General features: G+C 31.8%; 1 protein-coding gene and 3 non-coding genes across 5 annotated transcripts in view; all 4 read right to left on the bottom strand.

The window, feature by feature from the left end:
* The window catches only part of LOC126842547 (uncharacterized), a 92,786-nt gene that overhangs the window by 43,565 nt on the left and 22,262 nt on the right, over nt 1-26,959 (bottom strand). For both annotated transcript variants that reach the window (XM_050579559.1, XM_050579560.1), the window contains exon 3: nt 16,621-16,885. In XM_050579559.1, the coding sequence (XP_050435516.1) occupies nt 16,621-16,729 (109 nt within the window). In that variant the 5' untranslated portion in view covers nt 16,730-16,885. The remainder of the gene's footprint in view (nt 1-16,620; nt 16,886-26,959) is intronic.
* On the bottom strand, nt 11,620-11,691 carry Trnae-cuc (transfer RNA glutamic acid (anticodon CUC)). Its single transcript has one exon. It is a non-coding gene; the product is annotated as a tRNA-Glu (tRNA).
* On the bottom strand, nt 18,283-18,374 carry Trnai-uau (transfer RNA isoleucine (anticodon UAU)). Its single transcript is given in 2 exon segments — nt 18,283-18,318; nt 18,337-18,374. It is a non-coding gene; the product is annotated as a tRNA-Ile (tRNA).
* Nucleotides 21,568-21,659, bottom strand: Trnai-uau (transfer RNA isoleucine (anticodon UAU)). The gene is given in 2 exon segments: nt 21,568-21,603; nt 21,622-21,659. It is a non-coding gene; the product is annotated as a tRNA-Ile (tRNA).

Below are 26,959 nucleotides of genomic sequence, written 5' to 3'. Positions count from 1 at the left end.
ACTGTGTGGAAAACACAAGCGGTATTAAGTTCGGTTGAATTGAAAAGCTCAAATCTTGCAAGTGTCGAAACACAAGACTGCGACGGGGCCAAAGGCTGGTCTGCGAGTTCAAAATTACTTTTGCTCAGATATTTATTTCCAAAAGTTTTCCACTGTAATATTTCGACATCGACAAAAGTATTAATAATAATATTATATTATGTCGTTTGAAACTCGTACAACTCTGTTAAAAGTAAAAACCCCCCAAAAATATCACTTAATTACTTTCCAGGCCGAGTTGAGCAAATTTTGTTAGAATACAAAAAATTGTACTGACTATATTGTTATGAAAACTATTCGTTCATATATACACAAAATTGTTTGTTTTAAATAATTATTCAGTTTTACATTAGAATAATGTTGTTTAATTAGCCGCCAATAATAATGCAATAGTAATAATTATTTCAATAACCGTTTTTACCCATCTCGATTTTTATTTTTTTATTTAATATTATAATTATTTAAGAACAGTTATTGTTTAACGAACTAAGGAAATACTAAACTGACAAAAAAATTGGTATAATTATTCAGAGTTGATGAATTTAGAACGAATCAAATGTACATTTTCCTCTTAAATATTAAACTCTTTTTTTTTTTATAGCCTTTATTAATTAATAAATAATATTAAGCTCTCGTTGGCTAACTTATTAAAATAAACATTTTACACGAATAATGTCCAACTCTGGTTGAGATCAAGTTCGGGTCAGGAAATGACACTCACATTCTTCAGGCTAATTAAAGATATTTTGTTAACTATTTGTTTAAAAAAAAACACTTCCACTTTTGTTAAAAAGTAATTAATTTTTTTTATCGACGTTTTAGAGGATTTTTGTTTTAGAGGAAATGTTTTTCTAATGTTTTCTCAATAGTTATGGTTTTTTATTTACAGTTGTAATTTTTTGATTATGCAAATTATAACAAAACAATGATAATTCCTAACCAAATCCACTAAATACTATTTTTTCTTTATTTGTTATATAATATTGAACATTTATCATATTGTATACTAAAACGAAAAAGAACAAAATATTTAATGTAGATTTCTTAGTCAAGAAATTGAATGCATCTACCTGAAACAAACTTTTGAGAGGATAGCAATTGAGTCTTTTCAAATTGCACTTAAATTTACCGCTAGTTGCCCGGAAGTCCATTGAATTAAATTCCCAACTAAAAGTCATGCTGTAACTTTCTGATAGAGAGAGAGAGACAGCATTATGTTGGAAAGAGCTTAGGTTTTCATATTATCTTGGTAAGATAACTTTTGATTTGTATATATATAAAGTTCTTAAACAAATATATATTTTTTTAAACATAACTCTTAAAGGAAACAACAACTGAAAAATGGCAGTTAAATCTTGATAAGACAAGTAAAAAAAAAGGGAAAACATTTCTAACCTTATTGTTTAAAACGTACATGCGAAATTTTTACTAAGGTTATGTTTCATACTGTAAAAACTACTTTTGTTTATGACATAAATATTATATTTGAACCGAGCTAAAATATTTTAATTCGCATCTTCAATAACGAGGACAATTTTGTTTGTTTAGCAAACTGAATATAATTAATTACACAATTAAGTTAATAAAATACTCTCCATTAATGAGTTTTACGTTTTTAAGATTATCGAAGTTAATTAGCATAAAGATTAAACACCGCTCGCCCATCGGTTAATTTAATCAATTAAAAATAGTAGTAGCTCTGGTTTGCTTGTTAAAGCTTTTACAACTCTTCGACGGGGCTCTAAAAGTTGTCAGAAAAAAAATTTAAAAAAAGTAATGCCAACTAGGCGAAAATGACGAACCGTTAAAAAATGTCTGACGCAGAGAACAATATAGTCTGATCAATAAATTTTATAATTTAGCTGAAATATTTACATTAAAACAAAAAAAAAATTATAAAAACTACTTTAACATGAAAAAACGTTAACGAAAAGCCGTTAAGGGAAATTATATTACACATAACTTAATTTTGAAGCCCTTACAAGTGTTCCAACTTGTTTATGTTTATTTTATAATAACTCTTTATAAGAAATTGTGGATCCGAATTATGGCGAAAGTTTAATCAAAAATAAAAGTTATTAAAGGCACTTTTTGGCATTTTTTTTTTTTTACATTTTTTATAGTACACTTACAACTTTCTCTGTGGGGGCTGCGTGGTCGATTTTTACTTTACATCTTGTGGCTCTTCATCTGTTATCAAACATTCTTATCTCTTATTATGGCTTTGTGTTTTCCGAATAAATGTTTAGCTAGAATTAGGAACGGTTGGGCGCCACGAAACACAATATATGGTTCATGAGTATTTCTAATTGGACAAGAGGAGTTTTTTTTCCACTTATACACCAGCACAGTTTGTCTGTAAATAAAACAAAATACCTATATAGTACTGTAGTCGGCCGCCACTGGGCTAAACTTTAATGATAATACTTCATCCAAAACATTTTCCCCGTTTCGAAAACACATCAACAAGCTGTGCGAATATTTACCTACAAACTATATGTACATTAGGTCGGTACACTCTCTCGCGGTCGCTATATATTATGATATAAGTTTAAATAAAAGGACTCGAACGAAATGGAAACAGCCAGTCGAGAAGCTTTTGTTAAACTTTGAGTAAACACACGAGGGTAGATAAATAAATAAATATATATATATATATATATGTATATGTCATAAGTATACGGTATGAAGTTCATGGTATGAATTTATATAAATTATAAATTGTTTGGACGATGAGAACTTTAACAGCTATATGCTTTGTTGGGATTAGATTTTAATTTTAAGATATATACGTTTGAATAAATAAAAAAATATGCCCTTTATTTGTGCCTCATCCAAAACCAACTATGGAAAATCGGTTTCCAACAAAATATGGAAAAAATTCCCACCTACAACATTTATAATTGGAATTTTTATTCTAAAACCCACCTCAAGTAAGCCGTGTTTTTGGAATCAGAAAACTGTGTTTAGATAGATTACTTATAGATAGAAATTATATATTTACAGAACAATAATTGTTTTCGTTCGTGCTATACAATGCATTACCACAAACAGGAATCTGGCCAAATAAAAACGCAATGCAGGTTTATTAAAATGCAACACTACCATCTTGATTGAGAGTATACAAACGAATGTACATATATATATATACAAATGTAAGAAACCGACAATGCCAAGACGCTTTGGTAATTTTACGGATGGCAGAGCACGGTCGGTTGCAGATACTATTAATTATTATGGTATTGCATGCATTCTGTGTAAACCGACTTGTAAAGAGGAGATTTTATTCCGCAATGCGCCCAGTTGTCCACCTGTATCCGTTCTTAAAAGATCATAGTCACTATGAGAAAAGTATTTCCAAAGTCATTATAATGTTTAGGAAAAGAACCCTTAGCTGTAAAGCTAGTCGTCTTTGGTCAGAGATGGGCGCAAAATATCTAATGTAATATTAAATTATTTGATAGGCGTATACAACGGATATTCGACCAGTTTTTCTAACCCACATATCTCTGTTTCCTCTTAAGATGAGCTTTTGAAATAAGCCTAGGATACTGTAAAAATTTGAGCATTTTATAATAGGTCTTTTCAAAAGGGGATAATTTCAAAATTTTCATTTTTTGGGAGTGTAGTTCTAAATGCATAATGTATCAAGCATGGATTTTGCTTGATTAGATTAAAATCTCCAAAAGATGCATTATGCAATAGGAACATGTTCAATCTTTCCCTTTGAGAGGAAAGACATTGTGTATAATGTAATAAACCGTACCGCCGTCTGTTCACTAAACTACCCTTTCTCGTTTTCCCACATTGGCCCAAAATAGGGTAATTTTCATAGATAAGACATTTAATTCAGTTTTACCATACAGACAGTAACAAAAGCTATCAACGAATGAATCATACGAATCGATCAAGACTTGATCGTATCATTAAATCGAGTAGTTAGATTAAATTAGGGTTATTAAACTAATTTTGGAAATATAAATTATTTTTAAAATACCTAATTTCTTAACGGTAAATTTAGCTCTACCACAGAGAACTCAATTTTCCATTAAACTAAACCAACTGAGGGAGATTGAGGTTTTACATTAGGATATCAATAGCTAGGCATTTACGACCGTTACTGGAAAGAGTATAATGTGTAAATAATTAATGTCACAAATCGAGTATCAGTCAGATTAGCGAGGAATTTTCTACATTCTAAAATGTAAATTATTGAATAACGGAAAAAAAAATTTGTCTCCAAAAAATGCATTATGCAATAGGAACATATTCAATTTTTCCCTTGGAGCAAAGACATTGTCGACCGTCAATATGTCTTATGATCAGCTATGTTTTTCTGTCTCTTATCAACACAGTTATAAATATATATAATAAACTAGATCGCTAAGTGTAAATGCCGCCAATTTAGATAATTGGAGTTAATATTTTCCGCCATCTTTGTGGGAATTAGAACCTTATCACATGCCATAACTGTTATCACTGTTTATAACAATTATAAGTCAAGTTGTTAACACAGAATGACAGATTTATAATATATCCACATATTATATTATACACATAAATCACACAAAAATGGCGGACGCCGACATCCATTCTTATCACTAGTTAGCGATCTAGTTTATCTGAGTTTTATACAGTAACCAGAGTGGTAATCGTAAAGATACATATAATACCTGGTAACCGGTATGACTAATTCGATTTCGCGCCAAAATCTATCATACAGAATTTATTCAAAAATACCATCTTGCATTGCCGGCGCCTCGCATAGGCAATTCGGCTACTCAAGTGTATACCGTATTAAATGCGACATAATAATACAATTTTTTTAAATTCTTTGTTGGCTATTCGTTTTCAATAGTATCATCGAAGTGAAAGACAAAAACTATGAAGGTTTGACAGAAAACTTCCACTCCACATGGCACCCTTTTATCATGCTCGTCACGATTGGTTTCAGCCGAAAAATATTGTGCAATTTTAGTTCAACATTTAAAGTACATTCAGAAGTACAAAACTGAATGACCTAATGATTTTGAAATTTTTGATTAGTCTATACTCGTCAATATATATATATATATATATATATATATATATATATATATATATATATATATATATATATATTAGTAATATACAATACTTGGTTAAATAACATAAAATCAACAAATTTTAAATAACCTTCGGTCACTCGGCCGGACGAGTGGGACGTGACGAAAGCCTTCGTAGCGAATAGTTGTGGTTCAGAACCGAAGAAAACCCTTTTTTTTTTTTGCATTTTTTTTTTGCATTTTCTTAATTATTTTTGAGACTTCTTAACGGGTACAATAGGTGAACGTCACAAAGCTCGGTGTTTTCTATGTTTTTATTTGTTTATACATTTATCGGAGTTGCTTTTCTGTATTATAATGAAAGTTATAACTAAATGTGACACCGCATTGAGCGAAAATTAAGCAATTTTTAACAGTAAAAGTACATTCAGTACAAAACTGAACGACCCAAAGATTTTGAAATTTTTTATTAGCCTATACTCGGTCAATATGTATTATTTTAAAAATACAATTATGTGTTTAAATAGCATAAAATCAACAAATTTGAAATAACCTTCGGTCACTCGGTCGGACGAGTGTGAAATCGCGAAGATTCAAGAACGAATGACTGTAGATCAGAAGAGCCGAAGGAAAATTTTTTTTGCATTTTTTAAATTTTTTTGTTAATTTTTTTTTGAGACTTTTTAACGGGCACTCGAGTGGGCACCGTATGAAATGCGATATCTGTAATAATAATCCAAATTTGCCTCTTTCCAAAGACAAAAATCCTGTTTATTCGAGTCGTGTTCGGAATAGTAAATGCAGCTAAATTGTCTACATCCAGCCGTGTACCGGATAATAAATCCTTTTGGGGTTCTCTAATGGGATTTGTCGGGCAACACGGGGTAGGAATTGTTTACAACAGTAATTAGGGTCGACGGCGCGCCTGCTAAATCAATATTCGAAAATGTTTTCATATTATATAGTCATAATTCATATATCTATTTGAATAGGTATCGTTTGGTATGGACGACCAAAGCAAATTAGACAACGAATCAATACTGGACAATACCGCATTCCAACACATTATAACGTGGCATTTTTCAATTCAGTTTTTTTTAAAAATATTATACCTAAAATATTGTCATTTTGTACGTGGAAGCAAATGAGCTGGAGAGAGAGAGAGTGGGAAGGAGGGATAAACAGGGATATTGATAGCATCGTAAAAAAAGGAAACGATCCGGAAAATATTAAACCGGAATGGGCCGAGACCATAAAATAAAGGTCTACAAAAGATAGATAAGGGCAGATCATGACCGAGTCGTGCAGTCGGAATACATTATATTGTTTGTTTAATCTCTCGAATATAGAGTGCACTCTTATCTTGTCAGTGTTTTAAATATATTATATTTTGTTAGTTTGTCCTATCTCATAATATTATAGTTTGGCCGAATTCTCTGACCTAAAGACGGCGTACACGCGACATTTATGCATTTACTTGAAAATAAATAAGAAAAAGTTCAATTTTGTCAAATTATTTTTGTTATATTACTTGTCCACCCTCTGATCGGGGTTCGTTTTATTAATAACCACGTTCAATCGTTCTGACTGCATTTTTTTTTTTTAATGTCAATGGAGTTTTTTTTTTTGACATGGACATGTCTTATGGCAGGGGGTCGTTCACAGTGCTGACGTCATTAAGTATATATATATATATATATATATATTTCTTCTGTCCGTGTGTAAGTATGCAAACTCCTCTCGATTAATGACCTCAATATTTTTATTTTTATTTTTTTATGTCAACGTTTTTTGGGTGAAGTTAAACGGTTCCACGTTAAATACCCAAACAATTACCCATCAATGTGAATATGTCTTAGTGGCGTAACGGTTAACACCTTGAGCTAATAATCAAGAGGTTTCGGGTTCGAATCGAGTCAGGTAAAACTACTTATTTTGTATTTTTCAAATTTCATATTTCAACGGTTAGAAACATTTGAAGCCTCGAAAAAAAAATCAATTTAACTTGACCTATCGGCTTCTAGACACAAAAAAAAATCTATTATCGTCAGCGGATTTATATTACACAATTTTTTCTTTCTCTCTAGAAGAATAACTACAGTGATCCGATCAGCCTAATACGCCGGCAAAGATAACAGATATGGACATAGGTTTTAAGTACTCGTGAGCTCGACAAAACAAAAAAAACTCCCCGTCGACCGGCACCCCGTACCGGTAAAACGGCGTTTAACGACACCAAAGCACTGTGTACTATTATATAAAGCGTGACACGACGTGACAGCGTTTCTCGGTGATGTCAAAAAAAAAAAAAAATGAGTTGGCCGTCGAAACGACTTTGCCCTTAACAAAAAACGTCACAAAAAACACGTACCTATCGTCGCTCAAAATCCAAAAAAACGTCAAGTGCTTAAGGGCAAAGACCACGGCGGTTTTGTGTTGTAAGACTTGGTGGTGATAGGGTTTTTTTTTTTTTTTTTTTTGAGAAAACGTGTACGGCGATGGTCGATTGTACCCCATATGTAAACGCGATTTTTCGCCATTACCCTTTGTCTTTGGGTCACCAACCCTTTGCATATAGGTTCTGGCGCGATTCAGACAGGTCGCCGACGTCGAAATGGCATAAAAATCCACTCCTTGACCGAAAACCCGGCAAAACCAAAAAACTTACCCGGCCGTTGCTATGCAAAATAACAAATCCTGAAAATTAGTAATTTTCAAATGAAAACGGGGGTTTTCCCGGATTTCTCAGCCGCTAGGGCGCATCGAAGGCCGCTCGATCCCTCGTTAGATCCACGAGATCACGGTCTGTCCGACGATGCCAGGCGCGCGAAGAAACAGCGGTTGTTAGCGCCGCGATTTGCCACTAAACGTACTGCGCTTAACCACGACGTGCCCTGCTAGTTTCGCGTCTTCCGCCGGTCTCGGGGCCTCGGCCCGGCGTTGCTTAATGTTGCCTACAAAATGTTGTCTTACCGGCCCCACTCGACGGTGTCGAGCCACGGACAAAGGAGAGATCTCGGGGGACGACAAATGCATTTATATGCTAGTCGAAGGGTTCGCTATAATACGTGCTACAGCTTGTGTCTACGGTATGTGTCTATTTTTCCAATCGTAAATCCATCGGTTCAGCACTAGTTACTCGGTCGACAGCAATTATACACCCGTGTAGGTAATAACAGCTGTTGTTAGGCTTTTAGTTATTAGGCTTTTGTGCTGGCCGATTTCAGTATTAACATTACTCGTTAGCGACCTCGAGTAAACAACCAATGTTTCACCAGACGTCGAACAGACACGCAACGCGAAACATATTTTTTTGTTGTTACGAGTCATTCCAAGTCATTCCAAGTCATTCCAAGTCATTCCAAGTCGTTCCAAGTCATTCCGAGTCATTCCAAGTTCACCGAAGTCTTTAAAGGATGTATGAATACATTGCGGCGGCAATAGCGGGCGGCGTCGTGACCGGCGCTGGTTTTCTCTATTACAATGTAAGTATCGACAGTCCAGTAAACCTACCCTAATGCCTCGGTGCTTCCTTAAATAATAATAATAATTATAACTATAAACAGAGGAAATGCGCCGCAAAGTACGCCGCGGAGTATGAGAGATTGCGTCGTGAGCACGCAAGAGAAATCGACAACTTAAACAACGAATGGGCGCGAGTGCTTTCAAACAGCAATGACGCAATGAGAAAGCTGCATGAAGAAAAAGATAAGCTACAGTCAAGTTACAATGACATAGTTAACAAAATGCGAATGCTGCAGCATGAAAACGAAAAGCTCGAATCGATACGTCAAAACCTGCAGGAAAAAAAAGAAAATCTAGAATCAAGTTATGACGACGTAGTAAACCAAATTCAAATGCTACTGGCGGAAAAAGAAAAGCTAGAATCGATGTGTCAAAAGCTACAAGCGGAAAAAGAAAAGCTAGAATCGATGTGTCAAAAGCTGCAGGGAGAAAACGATAAGCTAGAATCAAATAACGCAGACATACTAAACCAAATTCAAAAGCTGCGGGGCGAAAAAGAATTGCTAGAATCGATATTTCAAAAGCTGCAGGGAGAAAAACAAATGTTAGAATCGATATGGCAAAAGCTGCAGGGAGCAAATGAAAAGCTACAATCCAACTACGACGAAATATTAAACAAACTGGAAAAGCTGCAGGAAGAAAAAGAGAATCTTGAGTCAAAGTACAACGACATAGTAAACAAATATCAAGTACTGCAGAAAGAAATGAAAAAACAAGAATCGGCACACTTTGGCGAGATGGAGATAAAGACAGACGAGCTAAACGATTTGAAGTACAAATTAAGGAAAAAAACCCAACGCTTAAACTGCACCCAAAAGGCATTGTACCAGCTCGAAAATGGTCCCCCCCGCCGCCGCCCTAGGAACGTGCAGATGGCCAATAAGGGCGGTAAGTGAAAATACAAATAATAGCAGTTTTTTTTTTTTTTTTTTAGGGACTATAACACACGCCTCGCTATTAATCTAACTACTACCCCTTGATGATTTCAGTGAGCGTTCAGTTATGTAATCATGAACCAAGCAGCAATTGACAACCGGTTGTTCGCACTCGGTTGCTCGCACTCGGACGAGCACACTGCTTTTGGGCGTCGTTGGATGTCAACCTTTAAGTTATCCATAGTATTAATATGTTTGCGCACGATTTTAACGAAATTCTTGATCTGTTTGAAAGGCCGGTCGCTTATGAAATATGACACGGTTGAAACGTCGGCCGCGGCTTCGCACGGTGGCACACAGGTGCGACAGGTGGATTTTCAACGACTCTGCCCCCGCACGGATCCGGCTGAGCTCGAGCTATGGCTTGGGTCGTGTCGACTTCGGGGGCATCCGGCGATCGCGGCGCCGTCACGCTGGAACCAAACGTCGTCCGCGTGGCTGATGAGAAAAAACTGGTTATCAATGGTCTCGACAATAGTGCGTAACTGATGATAAACGATTTTTTTTTCAGCCGTACGGCCGTGTGGTTTCGGCGGACGCCGCGGCGGAAGTTCCCGGAGTTGCGGGCGTATGCTGCCAGACGTCACCGATGACCTCGCAGTCAACCCGACCCAGTGCCACCGCTCGTTCAGCCGGACCTCTGTGCGGCAGACTCGTGGAAATCCGCCGCCCCACCGTACGAAGCCACGGCGGCGGACGTTTCAACGATGACATATTTGAAGAAAAAAAAACGGCCACAAGAATTTCGTTAACATTGTGTTTTTTATTTATTCAACGTACAGCTTATAAAAATGTAAAACTATTACTACAAATACCAATGTAAAAATGTGTTAAATAAACCGTGTATAACTGTATATGTACTTGTTATTATTGAGAAGTTCTTGCACGGGCTCTACCGTACATTATAATTTATGAGTATAATTATTGTACAAAAAAAAAAAACATGAAAAAAATTGTTTCAACACGCGAAAACGCGAGCAGGACGATATTTAACCTCTTCATGCACAGAATTTTTAAATTTAAAAGAAAAAATTAATTTATACGGATATTCGGCTGAAAAGACTGAAAAAAATAATAACAAAATTCCACGGTCAACCCTTACTTTGTTACCGAGGGTAACAACCCCCGGCATCAAATGATACTTCTATTTCACATAAAAACATTAAGAATGTTCATATTATGAACACAGTTATAAAATAAATAATAAACATGCTACTCGCGTTTTATACAGTCTACAAGAAAATTGTATTTTAAATTTAAATAATTAATAATAAAATATATTATTAATAACAGAGGTATTAACATATTGTTTGAAACTCCTTAAGCCCAGATGGTCCTGCTGATGTAGATGGACCTAATGACTTAGTTACTACAGGTTGTTTTGCTATCGTTTCAATGTCAGATATATTGCAATTATTTTGTTTATCAACAGCTATAATAATACCATCAACACCATCACTTATACTATCATCATTCACAAACCTTATATCATCATTTATATTGCCTAAAAAGTCACTAATGTCATGATAAGCTAGATTCAATTTTTCGATACTAAATTGGTCATAACTATTTTTGTTTTTTTCATTTTCAACATCAATATCGCTGTCATTGTCATCACTATCACAAAAACTAACTTCTGAGCAGGAGGGTATATCAAAATCCAAGAAACATTCAATTTCTTCATCTTGTAAATTATTCATAATTATATACTAAAACAAAACTTAATAAAAAACAATTCCCTATAACATATTATGTGTTGTACATAATTTTTCTAAATTGTAATTTTAATGTATAATAATGAAAAATCATTAGTTCCACCGGTAAAATGTGTACTTTATCACTATCGGAGTTTATCACATTTGGATTTGTTTTATTTCTTATATATAAACCTAGTAACAATTAAAGTGATATGATTCTTATCAAATGTACACAAGTGATACTTTTATGCAATTACGGACCAAAAAAACATATTATGTAGTTTATCAATACGTGTATTATGTTATGGTATCATATGATACCTACATGCATGAAGAGGTTAAAGTATAACAAATGTAAAAAAAAAAGCAAAAAAGTTATTCCGGTACCGGGAATCGAACCCGAGCCTCCTGGGTGAGAGCCAGGTATCCTAGCCACTAGACCATACCGGATTCTTGTGAAGCTGAAAGTATACGTTCTTACTTAAGCATGACTCTTTACAATGTTATCCAAATTGATAAGTCGACTCGTTCAGATGTTGGTAATCTATATTAATTTTTTTTTATTTTAATTCCTACTAATATTTTTTTTTTATAAAAAAAAGTATAGGTAATTTTAAATTATATTAAAAATTACCCTAATTTGTATGTACCTATACGGCTATACCTAATTATTACTGCATAACAATTAATAGGAGGTAAAATGTTAGCTCGACGGTCGAATATGACTATTTATTATTGAAGATTTCAGTTTACATAACATGATAGATAATAAGAATAATTAATATCATAGTTAATGTGTAGGTAGATATCATATATTGTATTAATTATTAGATATAAACATAGGTGCAATTAAGGAGGGGAAGCTTAGAGGGTGTCCTGTTTATGTATTAACACATCTGCTTATAAAAATGTTTAATACAAAAAAAAACATAAGGTTTTTCAAGCATTTATTATGTAACTTGTAAACGTTCGTTTTCTGCTTTGAGAAGAATAAATGTTTGGCTTTGGGTTTCAACGAGACAGGACAGACTTGCAGATTTGCTAATACTACATATAGAAAAAGACATGACAAATTTAATCAACACAAACAAAGTTATTGACACATTTGCAGTGCAAGCAAAGGATAATAATAAAACTCTTGTAGAGGTGTATTGTTTTTTGATCACAGCATCTTGATCCAAGTTCTCTATATCAAGTGTATTATTTTACCCTTTGAACAATTGAGACCTCTGATTCCTCTAACGGATTTATTTATCGACCGTTTACCTTTTTACGGTTAACTCGGAGGGGTGCAAAGAAGAAGACATATTTTGTTCAATATATTATCCGATAGGTATCTTTTACGGTTAGAGAAAACTTCTGCTGGATTTTTATTCTACCTACAAATATATTATAATGACAAATAAACGGCAAAACGTTAGTGACAAATAGAAAATATATAAAATTTGGATTATTATTTCAATCAGACTAGACACAACTTTGCCTATAAGGTACTATGGTTTAGTCTGTGTTAAGACAAAAAAAAACGAATAAATATTGACCAAAAAAATTGCCCAATTTTGTTGAAATCTGCACGTGGGTATAAAGTGGAACAAAGTTACGTTTTTTTAAAACTAATTTAAACTTGATTCAATTCGATAAATGAACTGAGTAATTCCTTTTTTTTACCGCGTTTATTCCAAATATCAACATTTACAAAAAAAAACTATACAAAAACTACTGTTTTTAAATCCTAAAAAAAAACATTGTTAACAAACAAATGGCTAATGCGAAATGTCGACGTGAAAAGTCAATATTGTTTAGTTTTGCCTTTTTGTTAATAGCTAACTGCTAAGTGATAATAATTGTTAGCACCTACCTAATACCACGATGGGACATTTTTTTTAAATTCAATTATTTAAAAGAAAAAAATTACTAAAATTACATATCCATATAAATACAGGATGTATCGTTGAATAAAATATATACACCAAAAATATTATATTGTACTCGTCCATTATAGAATATAACATGTCCATTTACCTATAAATATATATGTATATATAGATTATATACCCATTAGGACCCGTTAAGTCGTAATCCGGCTAATGTCGACGGCCGTGGAGTGGTAATTTCCAATATTTTATCCCTTGTTGGAACTTTGCCCAGTGTCTCTTGAACCCTCATTAAACCGATGTAGCAGTTCCCGAGGGAATATCCAGGCTAGTCATCGTTTGTCTACCGACCAATGCAGTTAGAAAGTCTGCGAGTCTACGGTTCAAAAATCCTACCTGAAAGGTACTACATCGAGTGAACGTTTTAAAAATTTTACCCATTCCCGTTAAAAAACCAAGAAAAAACACCAAAATAAAAATGTAAAACTGTGCACATTATTCAAATTAAAATCAACAGGTATCCTAAAAATATATTCATTTTGAATAAAATAATTACTCAATGATTAAGCAATACTTAATGATTTTTCCAACGTTTTCGTTGAAAATGACAGAAAATGCGACACATCTAACTAACTACGTGTATATATTGCGATGGACAATAATTAGGTACTTTGTAAAACTGATAATCGGCCAGTCAACAATATTTGGGTAAGCAATATTGTTAGTATTCCAAAAGGTAGTAAATTATTTTTAAATAATTGAGTTTCAGCAGTTATCCGGCTCGAAAGCATCAACAGCTCAAGTCATTTTCAAGAAAACGTTTGTCTGTCGTTAAATCGATCACCCTGTATATCATTTTGTTACGATTATTGTTTTTTCAATAATCTTTGGAACATTTTATCAGTATTTTTTTTTTTTTTGCATATCAATCATTAAAAATATATATCAAACCCGCTTTCGGACAGAAGCGATTAATCGAAATATATATATTATATATATATTTGTTTTTAGCACGTGGAAATTTTTTTATGCTGAATTTCCAAAAGTATTGAAATTCAAAATTCAAACAGTCCAACGACAATAAATCAAACGGTTCGACGGTTGTGTTAAACAAAAGTGCGCCCACCTACCAAAAAAAAAAAACAGAGCGTTTCAAAGGGTATTTTTTTTTAATTATAATTTCTATACAATTATCATTACTCGATGGGTATCTAAAAAAAAAAAAAAAAAAATCGACCGAGCCCTCAACGATTTTCGCACAAATTATTTAATTTGATTAAAAATAATCCTTTAACTGTATGTGTAACGGCGGCGGACGTCCGGTTTTTTTTTTTTTTTTTTAATGGAACGTTCGCGTTTAATTAATTATTATCGGTAGCACATTATACCACCACCTACGCTTTGTGCAATGGCCACCGTCCGTTTAATTTAATTTTTCCAACCAGATTTAAAGAGGTTCTCTTTGTGTACAGGATAGCATGACGTATACTTATACATCCGTGCTTACCTGCTATTTGGCGTTTTCGGTGGGCATGAACGGGAATCAGGGTTCGGTGTAGCTGTTATAGTGTAGGTAGGTATAGTAATAATATAATTGTGCACTTGCGCGTGGAAAGAGGAGAAGGAGCAGTCCAGAGAGGTAAAATTAAAAAAAAAAAAAAAAGGGGAAATGATTCCGTAGGAAGTCACTACCGGCCACCGGGTACAAGTTAATGCACTCAACCTGTCACCGAATTTTAGATCCGGCTGTCACGAGGGCTGCCCTTGCAAGTTTCCTGCCTACATCAGCAATTTGTACGGTCTTCGATAATAAAACATTATTCTATATCATCGGTTAGCTGGGGGGAAAAAAATCAAATCAAATCAAATAGAAAATGCCCAATTATTTATGGCCATACCGCTTGAGTAACGTGTAATCTCACCCCGAACCGAAGCCTAAATGCATGAAAAAAACTCACTCGACATTTTGAACGGTCAATTTAAAAGTTTATGATATTTTCTAGAAAACAATTGATCACCCTGTATACATAAAAAAAAAAAAAAAATTATACATCAACAAAAATTACAATTTTGTGTTTAAATATCAAAATATATCAAGTGGTATGTTTTTCAAAATCAATGTACTTTTAATATTAAAATCATGTTTTTGGTGTTTTATCTTTTGTCGAGGTTTCTTTATTATTTAAAAAAAAGTTTGACTGTAGAATTTAAAATTGTTTTTTTTATTCCATTTTTAGTTTCACAAATTGCACATCTTATTTAGTAAAGTGTAAAATGTGAATTTCAAACTTCTGCTTACAATTCCTAATAGTAAATCATTCTCATATTATATCAATCAATTTAAAATGATGGTGTTTTATCAGTGATAACAATTCCGCCAAGAAAGAAGTCTTATTCGCTTAAAATATCTAGAACACTTCTAGGTCAAATTATATTCATTCCTAAGTCATTTTTTAAAGGTATAATATTAGTTCATCAACTTCCAAGTCGTATACGTACAATAGTTACTAACTACTATTAATTTCTATGTTAATATGGAAAAAAAATAATATGATCAAAATTCGTGGCATACCTTTCACCATTTATTTTGCGGAGGAGAATAACTTTGGCATTTTAAGTTCTTGGCTGGCGTTTGTCCTATTGGCAATAAAACTTTAGCTAGGACAGTAAAAACCGCAAGACAAAAAATGTCAAACTCTTCCGGTTTAATAGAGATTTATCGAGGGTAAATAAATAAGAAAAAAAAAATAACAAAATAACGTTCAATTGAAATTTCCGGTGCGCCGTTAGTGTGCGGTTCTGCTCTCACCCTCCCATTATTATTCATATATATATATATATATATATATATATTGAGGCAAACCTTCTGTCGAATGCAAATAATATATAATTTCCTAATTATTATCGTCTGGAATCCATTTATTCGGTTCCTTCGAGTGGGCAATAACTTGTTTTATTTTTGCCAAGAGGAAGAGATGAAAAAATAATTTGATTATATTATATTATTATTTCCTGCCCGGACAAATCATATTTATGCTGTGACGTTTTTATATGTTGAATTTTTAAAAGTAGAAACCGTTTCGATAATTTCTTAACCCGTATTGCTACCATTGTTTGTTTGAGCCAAACCGGTTCGAGTGACAAAACAAGTCCTATCTGCGTTTGTTTATCGGTTTCCAGTAGAGATAATGATGGGTCTATTGAAGACATCAGTCATAATACAAAAATACATTACGGAAAACTCAATATTTATATGTATATCACTCTCTTTTCATTTGGTTTTCATCAAACACACACACACAAAGTCTACAAAGTTCTAGTCCAGTTCTAATCGGTCTAAGCAGTCCTTCAACACAAAATAGTGTATACAACACAATATGCTGTTGATAGGACTTGGATTTGTTTTAAACCGTCTTTGGGGGGGGGGGGGAGGGTATTATAGCTTTTGTTTTTCTCAGGTTGTATATTGGCTAATAAATTTGCAAAAAAATTCTACTGTACTCACTATTGGATCCGACATAAATGGGCGTCCACGACAGCTGTTGTAAATTGACCAGCACCAAGTGACAGCAAGATAGCAAGAGTACAGCAAACACTCGTGTCATCCTTTTCATCTTGGACACCGTCGATTGTATTGTACGGGCCTCTAGTTATACTTTTAAAACGATTGCTGTTTATTATCGATGCTAAACCACAAAGGGTCGATGATACACTGACCGACAAAATGTGATGATCCACTTGCTGCGGCACATCGCTGGTCAAACCACCGCCTGTAAAAAAAAAAAAAATACAAAAATGTGTTTAAAATTGAATAGCAATAGTATCGGGGTGGGTACGATTAGCGTTTAAACGTCGGCACAATTTATTTGTACGATTAATAGTTAAGCAAAAAACAAATAAATTATAATTTATACAATCAATACTTGAGTTCAAAAATAATGTTTTGCCAATCAGTTTTAAACAGAACAATCCGTCAAGTTCCAAAAACCACCTTAACGGTCAGTGAAAATTCATAAATAAAATATTGATACTTTTTGTTGGCTCTACCATGATAATACAATGTAGTTTATGCACTGGTAGAGGTGGGAATTACTAAAATATAAATTCACAAAATGAACTTTATAGGTTCCAAATTTAAAATATTTTTTTAAGTCTTGAAATACATTAGGTATTAAACAAACAAATATCTAAAAAAAATATAGTTTGAAAAAGTGGTTCAAAAACAATACTTATTTGAGAAAATTAATAAAATTCGATAAATTCTTATCGTTTGCAGTTCTCCAATTGCATACAGTTTCTCATAAGTTTTGACTCTTTAATAACAATTCAGGAAATATTTTCAATCAGATACAAGTTTAAAAATTGTACTTTATTGCATTTTATTTAAAAATGGATTTCAACATAAATACAATTACATGGTCTTCATATTTTGTTTTTTTTTTTGCAAGATAAAATCGCATACTGTATAAGTTATTAGAAAAAACTATTTAATTATTCAATTTGCTTCGGATATTTTGGAATTTACCAGAAAAAAAGTTAAAAAATTGAATATTTTCTTTTATTATAAAACAACATTCACAGCTATAATGTCTCACAAAAAATAAACCCAACAAAATTGTAATTATTTTCAGAGAAAACTAGTGTCTTACGATACGAGTAGGTTATGTAGTCGAAACCCACACGGTCCATACTTAAGAAAATGTGTTGGCAACACTGCGTTATAGAATTTACATATCATTAAAAGTTTATTGGTAACGTGATAACAGTTTTGAAACTAATTATTTCTTGAGTTTCCTGAATAATGTGATTTTCGGATCATGTGAGTTTTGATTTCAGCCTAATTATAATATTTGGTTGGCAAAATTTACTTTTTTTTTAAACTCTGTCCACCGAGTTTTGTAATTTTACGTTTAGATAATATTTGATAAATAAAAACAATTTCCATTTGCGGTTTAGTTTCTGTGTTCTAACGCTTGTGATTTCGTCGTTAAAAGTGTCAAACAATGTAAAAAAGTCGATTGTTTTGCTTTTCAACACATAGTCAATGGAACGTGACAAGTTCTACAAGCTGCCTTGTGGACTATTCTGTAAAGGGGCCGGCGAAAAGTGAAAATAATCAACGGAAAAAGGTTGAAAACTTTATGGAAAATTTTGCAAAAAGTTCTCATGGTCCAGGTGAGGCTCGAACTCACAACCCCGGCATTGCTCACGACTACTGTCTTATAAGTACCGTGCGCTAACCGATTGCGCCACTGGACCGGCACGACATTTCCCACAAAAACAATAGGTTTTGACTTTTTTTAAAAAAATGTGTAAATAATGCAAATAACACCTGGTGTTGTCCCCCCCCCCCCATTAAGAATAGGTACTAATTACACAGGTCGTTTAGGTAGGTACCGTACAGGTGCAGCACTATATTATGTGTGTGTGTGTTTGTATTTGCTCTCATGTACTAACTGTACGAACAATCCGTTGTCACAATCTAACAACCGTACTACAAAGCCATGAAGGTGTTGCTGACTACTTTTATTATAGTTTAAGTATGGTTGTATAGACCTAAAAATATTGGCTCCCCAGGCAAAGAACCAAAGTTGCCGCTGTAGAAATATTTATAATTAAATGTGTTCAACTATAAAAAAAAAAAAAAATGTAGAGATATTTTTTTAGGTTTTCTCCAAATAATTAAAGAAAAAGCGCAGGTCCGACAGTGTTGCCAAATTTCGACCACTAGAAATATCTATAGTAAGTATACTTTGAAAAGGAAAAAAAAACGATTTCGTTAATATATTCTTTTGATTCCAGCTGAAGAAATGTATGGTAAGTAAGTTTCACTTTGATGTAGAGGATGAGTTCTAATTTATTTATTAAATCCCGTTGCCTACGCACTTTGTCAGGTCCTAAGAACTTTATTTATGACTTACACGAAGTAGGTTCAATTGACATATTATACACCGAGAGTGTCTGAAAAACATGATCAATTTTTATTACTATTAAAAAAAATAAAACACAAATAAAACCATTGATTTATCACATTATCATAGGTATTATTTATTAATTCTGGCTTATCCGTTGTAGTACATATAGTGCATTAATGTGAGTGTATCGATACTGTAATTAAGTAAAAATAATAATAATAATATTGTACAGTCATCACATTAATATAATCTGTATTTTTTTCAGATTTATACTTGCATAATTTATTACCATGATAAGTAACCTTATTTTAAACGAGTGGTAATGCATATAGGTAAAACTCTAAAGTACAAGTAGGACGCATGTATTTTTTTTTTATACAATGAATTCAAAGTTATAATAGTATAGCTCTTATTCAATTTTCATACAGTGTAATGAGTTATTTAAACGAATATGTGATATTAATATTGTTGTAGTAGTAATTAATGTGTACATATATATTATTTATTTTCTTTAAATAAGAAATTAAAATTTGTCATCAGCTGAGATTGAAATGCTTTCAAACGGCACCGGAAACAAGTAATTTTTTATCATCGATTATCCGAATTTTTGCTAATTTTTTTTTTTACTGCTATAAATATTGTTTTTGCACTGAAATTTGAGTAAAATGTCATAAGTTGATGTCACTCATTCGTTGTATTTTTCAATTATTTTTTTATCACAAAGTTTTACAATCGTATTGTGTTGTGTAAAAAATTTTTAAAAAAATATTAAAAAAGTTCAAACGATGTTATTTGGCGGGACTTTACCAAAAGCGGATATAATATGTTTTTAGTTGAGAATTTAAATTCAAGTCTATTATGGTATTTCCATACTTCACGTTACTTATTTTATAAATTAAGAATATCAATGAGTTGTTGTGATAATTAATTTTGTTATGGTTTTTACAAGTAAATGCTTTCACCTATTTTTTTAAAATCATTATTAACGAAAGCTATGACTGTATGATGAGCAAATTGACTACCAATTAAGTATATTCTCAATAATTATGTCTTGATAAGTATACAAAATAATTTTAGGATTAAATTAAAAATTACCCACGCGATTAATATTTACTGTCAAGCATAAAGTTGAGTGTGTATTTTTTGTTTTTTTTAACGTTGAGTATTCTTTGCGTTAATTTCATTATATCTTTTTCATGCTCTAATAAATAAAAGATTTAAATGTTATTATTTATTACAAAACGTCAAAAACGGAGAAATGTTCTTTCATCGCATTAAAAAAAAGTGTTATAACATCTTTAGTATGATCCGTAATTTGAAGAAAAAAAAAATATGTTGGCAACACTGCGTTACAGAACTTTGTGAAACTGTTATCAGTTTATTTCAAAACATACCAGAACAAGTAAATATATATTATATCCTTGGAAAGTTAGAAGTTCATAGTTATCGTGTGATAACAGTTATATAATAATATTTGGTTGTCAAAATTTACCTTTTTTAAAATTTTGTCTACCAAGTTTTTTTGTAATTTGGCAAATAAAAAACAATTCTGATTTGCGGTTAATTTTCTGTATTCTAACCGGTCGCTTGTGATTCGCCGTTGATAGTGTAAAAAGTTCCAAAATATCACCTTAACGGTAAGGTTATAAGTTTGACTGTTTAATAACGTTTCAGGAAATATTTTCAATCAGACACATGTCTAAAAATTGTACTTAATATGAGTACTGCATTTTATTTGAAAATGGATTTCAAAATAAATACAAATTTACGGTCTTCGTATTTTGTTATTTTTTCTAAGATAAAAACGCATACTGTATAAGTTATTTGAAAAAATTAGAGAAAAACTACTTAATTATTCAATTTCCTTTTGATAATTTGGAATTGACCAAAAAAAAAATAAGTTAAAAATTTGAATATTTTCTTATATTATAAAACAACATTAACAGCTATAATGTCTCACAAAAAATAAACCCAACAAAATTGTAATTATTTTCAGAGAAAACTAGTGTCTTACTATACGAGTAGGTTATGTAATCGAAAATCACGCGGTCCATACTTAGGAAAATGTGTTGGTAAAACTGCGTTATAGAATTTTTATATCATTAAAAGTTTATTGGTAACGTGATAAAAGATTTTAAATTCAATTATTTTTTGCGTTTCCTGAAAAATGTGATTATCGGATCTTGTGAGTTTTGATTTCAGCTTAATTATAATATTTGGTTGTTAAAATTTACTTTTTTTTTAAACTCTGTCCACCAAGTTTTGTAATTTTTCGTTTAGATAATATTTGATAATAAAAAAAAATTTCCATTTGCGGTTTAGTTTCTGTGTTCTAACCGGTCGCTTGTGATTTCGTCGTTAAAAGTGTGAAAAAATGTAAAAAAGTCGATTGTTTTGTTTTCAACACATAGTCAATGGAACGTGACAAGTTCTACAAGCTGCCTTGTGGACTATTCTGTATAGGGGCCGGCGAAAAGTGAAAATAATCAACGGAAAAAGGTTGAAAACTTTATGGAAAATTTTGCAAAAAGTTCTCATGGTCCAGGTGAGGCTCGAACTCACAACCCCGGCATTGCTCACGACTACTGTCTTATAAGTACCGTGCGCTAACCGATTGCGCCACTGGACCCGCACGACGTTTCCCACAAAAACAATGTGTTTTGACTGGTGTTGATATAATTTGATATAGCGGTTCATATTACTATTATCACCATACAATCGATACACTTTTTTCTGATGTGTGTACAGAGACTATAATATTAACGTTTTTTATTATTTTTTTATTATGCAATTTCAATCCGTCCCCATAGTGTCGGCCAACTTTTCTGAGCAATCCACTTAAAATATTTGGTAACGAGCCATAATACAGGGTGATGCATTCTCCTACTTTCACATCCGGATATATATATAGTTTCTATTAGATAAACATTATATTTGTATCAATCGAATATAAAATTATAATATTCGTTAAATTAAAAAATAAAACATTTTATCGAGTGATTTACATTTTTACAATTATTATTATGTCTACAAACCATTGCCATTTGTTATTTTTTACATAAAAACCAATAATTTTTTTCTTGATCATAACTAACGAGGTAAGCTCAATGAGTGAATGTCTTAAAGTTAACAAATAGAATAAACAATTTATAACCAAATTATAAATTATGTGAGTTATAAAATTGAAAAAAAAAAATGTTAAATTAAGTATTAATTATCTAGATTTTTTTAATAAATTTATGATTATATATTATTATACTCGACTTCCTTTTTATATTTTATTATTTAAACAGAATAAAATAAACAAATTAAAATGGATATTGGGCAAATAGCATTGGTATTTTAATCAGAAAAGATATCAGTCAAACTGCTGGTCATTGGTAGGCGTTGTGTCTGAAAGGGAGATTTAAGACACCAGTTATCTTGGAAAATAGTTTAAATTTTATAGGTATTTTCTTTAAAAACATTTTTATTTATGTTATTTTTCAGTGTTACAGTACCAATAGTACCAAAAGTATTTTTTTTAATATTATTATTGTCAGTTTTTAATGGGTTTTTTTTCTAGACCTACAACTCTACCTAATTGTTTTTTTCCACCAAAGTTTCAAAGTGGAAAAGATAATATGCCTAATGCAAAGTCCTATTTAGGTACACAAAGTGAAAGTATAAAAAACAATTAGCGAGAAGGTGTCAATTGACTATCTAGTCTTGTACACTATCTCATTATAGGAAAATTTACTATCCATTCATATGAAATTGTTTTGAAAAGTTATTAACAACTAAAGTGTGTGTCTAATAAAACAACGTCAACGGTATTTTAATGTGTATTGTTGATTTGACGTGAACAAGTCAAGTTAGGCCAAGAACGCCAAAAAATACATAATACGGCTAAAAGGTAATTTATAGTTTTATAAAAAAGAAATATCGGTTGAAAATTGCTTAAAAATGTATGTTTTTTTTTCAATTGACTTTATTGGAAATATTTCAGCTAAAAAATGTACGTTGCACATTCAATTTTATATTTACTACTAATTTTTGATAAAAAAAAAAAAACAATTTCTCTTCCAAAATATTACAGCTTTATAACTGAAAATATGGCTATATAGTAGTTTTAACGGAATTTATCCAATTAAAAGTGTCGATTAAATTTAAATTAAATTTTTTATCAGAGTATTAATATCTTTTTGAATACTATCAACGTTTCCTCGATGCCAGCTCACATATATATGTATATATTATATTATTATACACGTGTAAGAGGAGAGGTGTGCGATTTTTATGTTGACTCGTGTGGCTTTGTTTTAATCGGTAAAACGGCTTTGGGTTTTATATAATATAGGATTATTATTGTAATTTGGCGAATCGTTGGTGGGCCAATCGTTCCCCACAGAGATATTATTATTATTATTGTTGTTGTTGTACTACATATTATTATTATAATACACAGGTAGGGGGTATAATAGCCCGAGGGCAGCGATTTTGGAAAGTTTATATGGGGATGGCAATAACCCGTTGTGCTTGTTCGAATACAAATAATCCAACCCAATTGGGGTGTGTAGAACTGTAAAAAAAAAAAAACGTGTTCCAAAATTTTAAATGAGTTTGATAAAACCGAAAAAAAAAATTCCAAAAAAACGCGACTACCCAAGGCGTGCTTAACTGTGTTTTAAGCGTACCCACGCCGAGAAAAATAAACACATAACATATTACAATAAAAAATTTGAAAAAAAATTTGAATTGTTCGCACTACAATTTTTTTCTCTTTTCAATTATGTATTATTCTATTTATAACGAACCGCGTGGGAAGACTCTGGGAGCAAATGTTTCAAAGATATCTTAGTGTGAGTGCCCATCATTCTATTTATAAGACATTTTTTTAACTTTATAAACAAACAACATAACAAAAAAAAAAAAGCCATTACTCTTATTAAATTTCCAAGTTATTACATTCCAAAGTCAATGATGATTGCTTTTTTTCATTAGTATTAATCGAATCGGCCAATTAGCTGTGAGATTATGTTTTTAGCGATTTGCTACTAATTATAATATACTGCAGATTGCAATGGTAACTTTAAAATTAATAATAAAAAAAAAACTGAATCATTTCTGTGAGTACTTAAGCATCGATGCGAAGCTGAAAAGGTTCAATTCTGAATTCGTGGAATATCCACAATGAACTGAATAATATTATAATAACTATTAAGACCAGTTAAATCAGCCAAGTGTTCCAGATAAAATAATTGCAAATTCCCGGAATGTCCTTGGCAAAACACTGAAATATTGGCGGCATAAAATTGTTTGATGGAACTTTTTAATTTATTATCATATTGTTTTGTTGCTGGGCACGAGCAAACATCAAAGGTCATGTCAAAGGTTCGTCCAAACATGGTTCTAAGCAAACCGTGTAAATGTAAAAACAGTTATTTTGGCATAGATTATAGTTTAACAACAGCTGTTTGTAAACGGTTTTTTTTTTAACAAAGTATTGTTGTTGTTATATAAAACATAATATGTATATAGTATAAGTATTACAAATTGTTTGTTAACAAAACAACATTTTATAATGATAAATTGTTTCTATTAAAAATCCATCTTTCGGTCGATATCCAATAAAAATAGGTAATATTTTTAAGAAATCAGTCTCTGCTTTTTGACAGAGATCTACATTGAATTTATTAAATCATTTTTTTTTTCAAAGTTGACAAAATAATTGTTTTATTTTTCATTTATACGACTTTATCAAAGTATAATATACTTTAATATATTATATAATGACATTTTTGATTGTGTTTTTTTTTTTTTTTAATTAAAGTTTTTATGATAAGAAATTCCACGGGAACGCAATAGTAATATAAAAAAATTAATGTTCTAGGCCTACTAATAAAATGTGTGCAATGTTAATACCGTTTCAATATCAATTAGTAATATAACGTTATGATGTATGTAGATGAAATCTTAAACCGTCCGAAGGAATTATTTCTAATGCTTGTTGTGCTGGACAAAAACTTATTTTTTTCCTGTGGGTTTTAATCAACGGACCAGACCAATGCGAACGAATAACAAATAATAAATAATAGTATTTATGCACAAAGCTATCTGGAACGCTGGTGTGGAATTAATTTTACAAATATAATTATTCACTATTGTTTTAACGAGGGATGTTTTCTTTTTTTTTTTTTCGGTTTCCCCAAAAACGTTGGCAACACACCAGAGGACGAGGGTGGGAAACCTCAAGTGAGCACGTGGAAAAACTCACCCCTTCACTCGGATAGTACCGGGAAAACCACCGTACCGGGAAAAGCGGGAAAAAACGACTATACACTACCTATATATACATATATATAAACAGGGACAGTATATATATATATATATACACGGCTCCATTCAGCGTCCCTTACAAAAAGATCCCGAATGAAGTTTAACCCCTCGAGAACTTACACAGAAACTGTATATGTATACACACTACTGTTTTGTAGGAAGTCGTTTGCCTTCTGCGCAATTATAGGACCTCTTCACCGCCCCTATCTAACGGCAGTGTCCCATACATTACCAATTACACCGAGACAACTACGTACACGCATATACCATAACCATTGTGACTGTACATATATACACGCTTAAGCTTGTGTATAGTTTAAGTCAAATATGTACGAGTCGACCGCGAGAAAAAAATCCATAAAACCTGTACAGGGTGACCCGTTAGAAGGACAAGACGCTCGTTTTTTGTCGGATTCAAATAATCGCAGTAATCTTATACTGTTTTATTATAAAATATATTTAGTTTCAGGTACCTCTTTATTAGTATTTAGAGCAGAGGTCTACAAAATGTTGTAACAAACGATTGTGTACACACTTAATTGGCTTTTTATAGTTGTAGTAAATTTTTTTTTAGATTTTATGCAATTTGAAGAACAAATATTACAATAAATATGAATCTACAACCTTTAAGCGTTGCTCGTGTCGGTGGTAGAGAGTTACAATTTATATCACTTAAATTAACAGTCCAAAAATATAAACACAATTTTTGATAGTAAGATTATTATTGTACATACATGTATGTAAAAATATAATATAAAATACAATACACAGATATTATTCGAACAATGTGAATAACAATTAACAATTGTTTTATTGTGATTAAACTTCTTAAAATTCTTGTAGTTAGTGTGGATATATATTTTTATTAATATATATATATATATATATATATATTTGTATCAATCGCACTTCACCTCTCGTCCTAAATTCTTAACACTTAAGTAACTTTAAAAATAATCATCCAAAACCGATTATAGATCAGAATAAATGTCTAGCAATATATTATAAGGCTTTAGGAAAGAAAAAAATATATATTAGGTATATAATGTAAAATAACGTCATAAACTAAAGTGTCTCCGAAATTACAATCGTTTCAAGAGAAATGGGGCCATGTTAAATTTTGACTAGAAAATAAGTTAGACCATTAAACGTGGAAATTTAAATAATGTGCATGTTGCATATTGCAAAAAAAAAGACACTCGGGGGACAGAAATTGAAAAAGTTTATTAACAGACAGTCTTTTGGTAGAGTAAAAACTTTAAACGACACTTGAGGAAAGTTACAAAAAGTGAAATTGGCCTTTTGTATACTAAGGCACAGGTACCTTATATATATATATTTATTTTTTGATATTATAAACCTGTATCATTTTTATTTACTTTCTATGATTATTCTTTTTTTTCACCAGTGTAAAAATAGTATAAAGTGATTCCTTATAGAATTTCCTGATCAGTTCTTCTTGTTAGATAATATGTTATTTTTGCTTTGAATAAAAAACACACATGTAATAATTCTAAGATTCCTGTGCGGCGCTTTTTGATATCAAGTTTTCAAATATATATATTTCAGGTGGCTGGCCGACCAGAAGTCTTCTGAAAACCCAAAAATTAG

This window comes from Adelges cooleyi, unplaced genomic scaffold (genome assembly GCF_023614345.1).
Source record: "Adelges cooleyi isolate 19-005CV unplaced genomic scaffold, UGA_ACOO_1.1 ACOO_flye_CR_arks_rails_tigmint_CR_PRNA_55, whole genome shotgun sequence".
In the NCBI taxonomy this organism is placed as follows: Eukaryota; Metazoa; Arthropoda; class Insecta; order Hemiptera; family Adelgidae; genus Adelges; species Adelges cooleyi.
The sequence above is the reverse complement of the archived record's forward strand: the minus strand, read 5'-3'. Positions and strand labels throughout refer to the sequence as shown.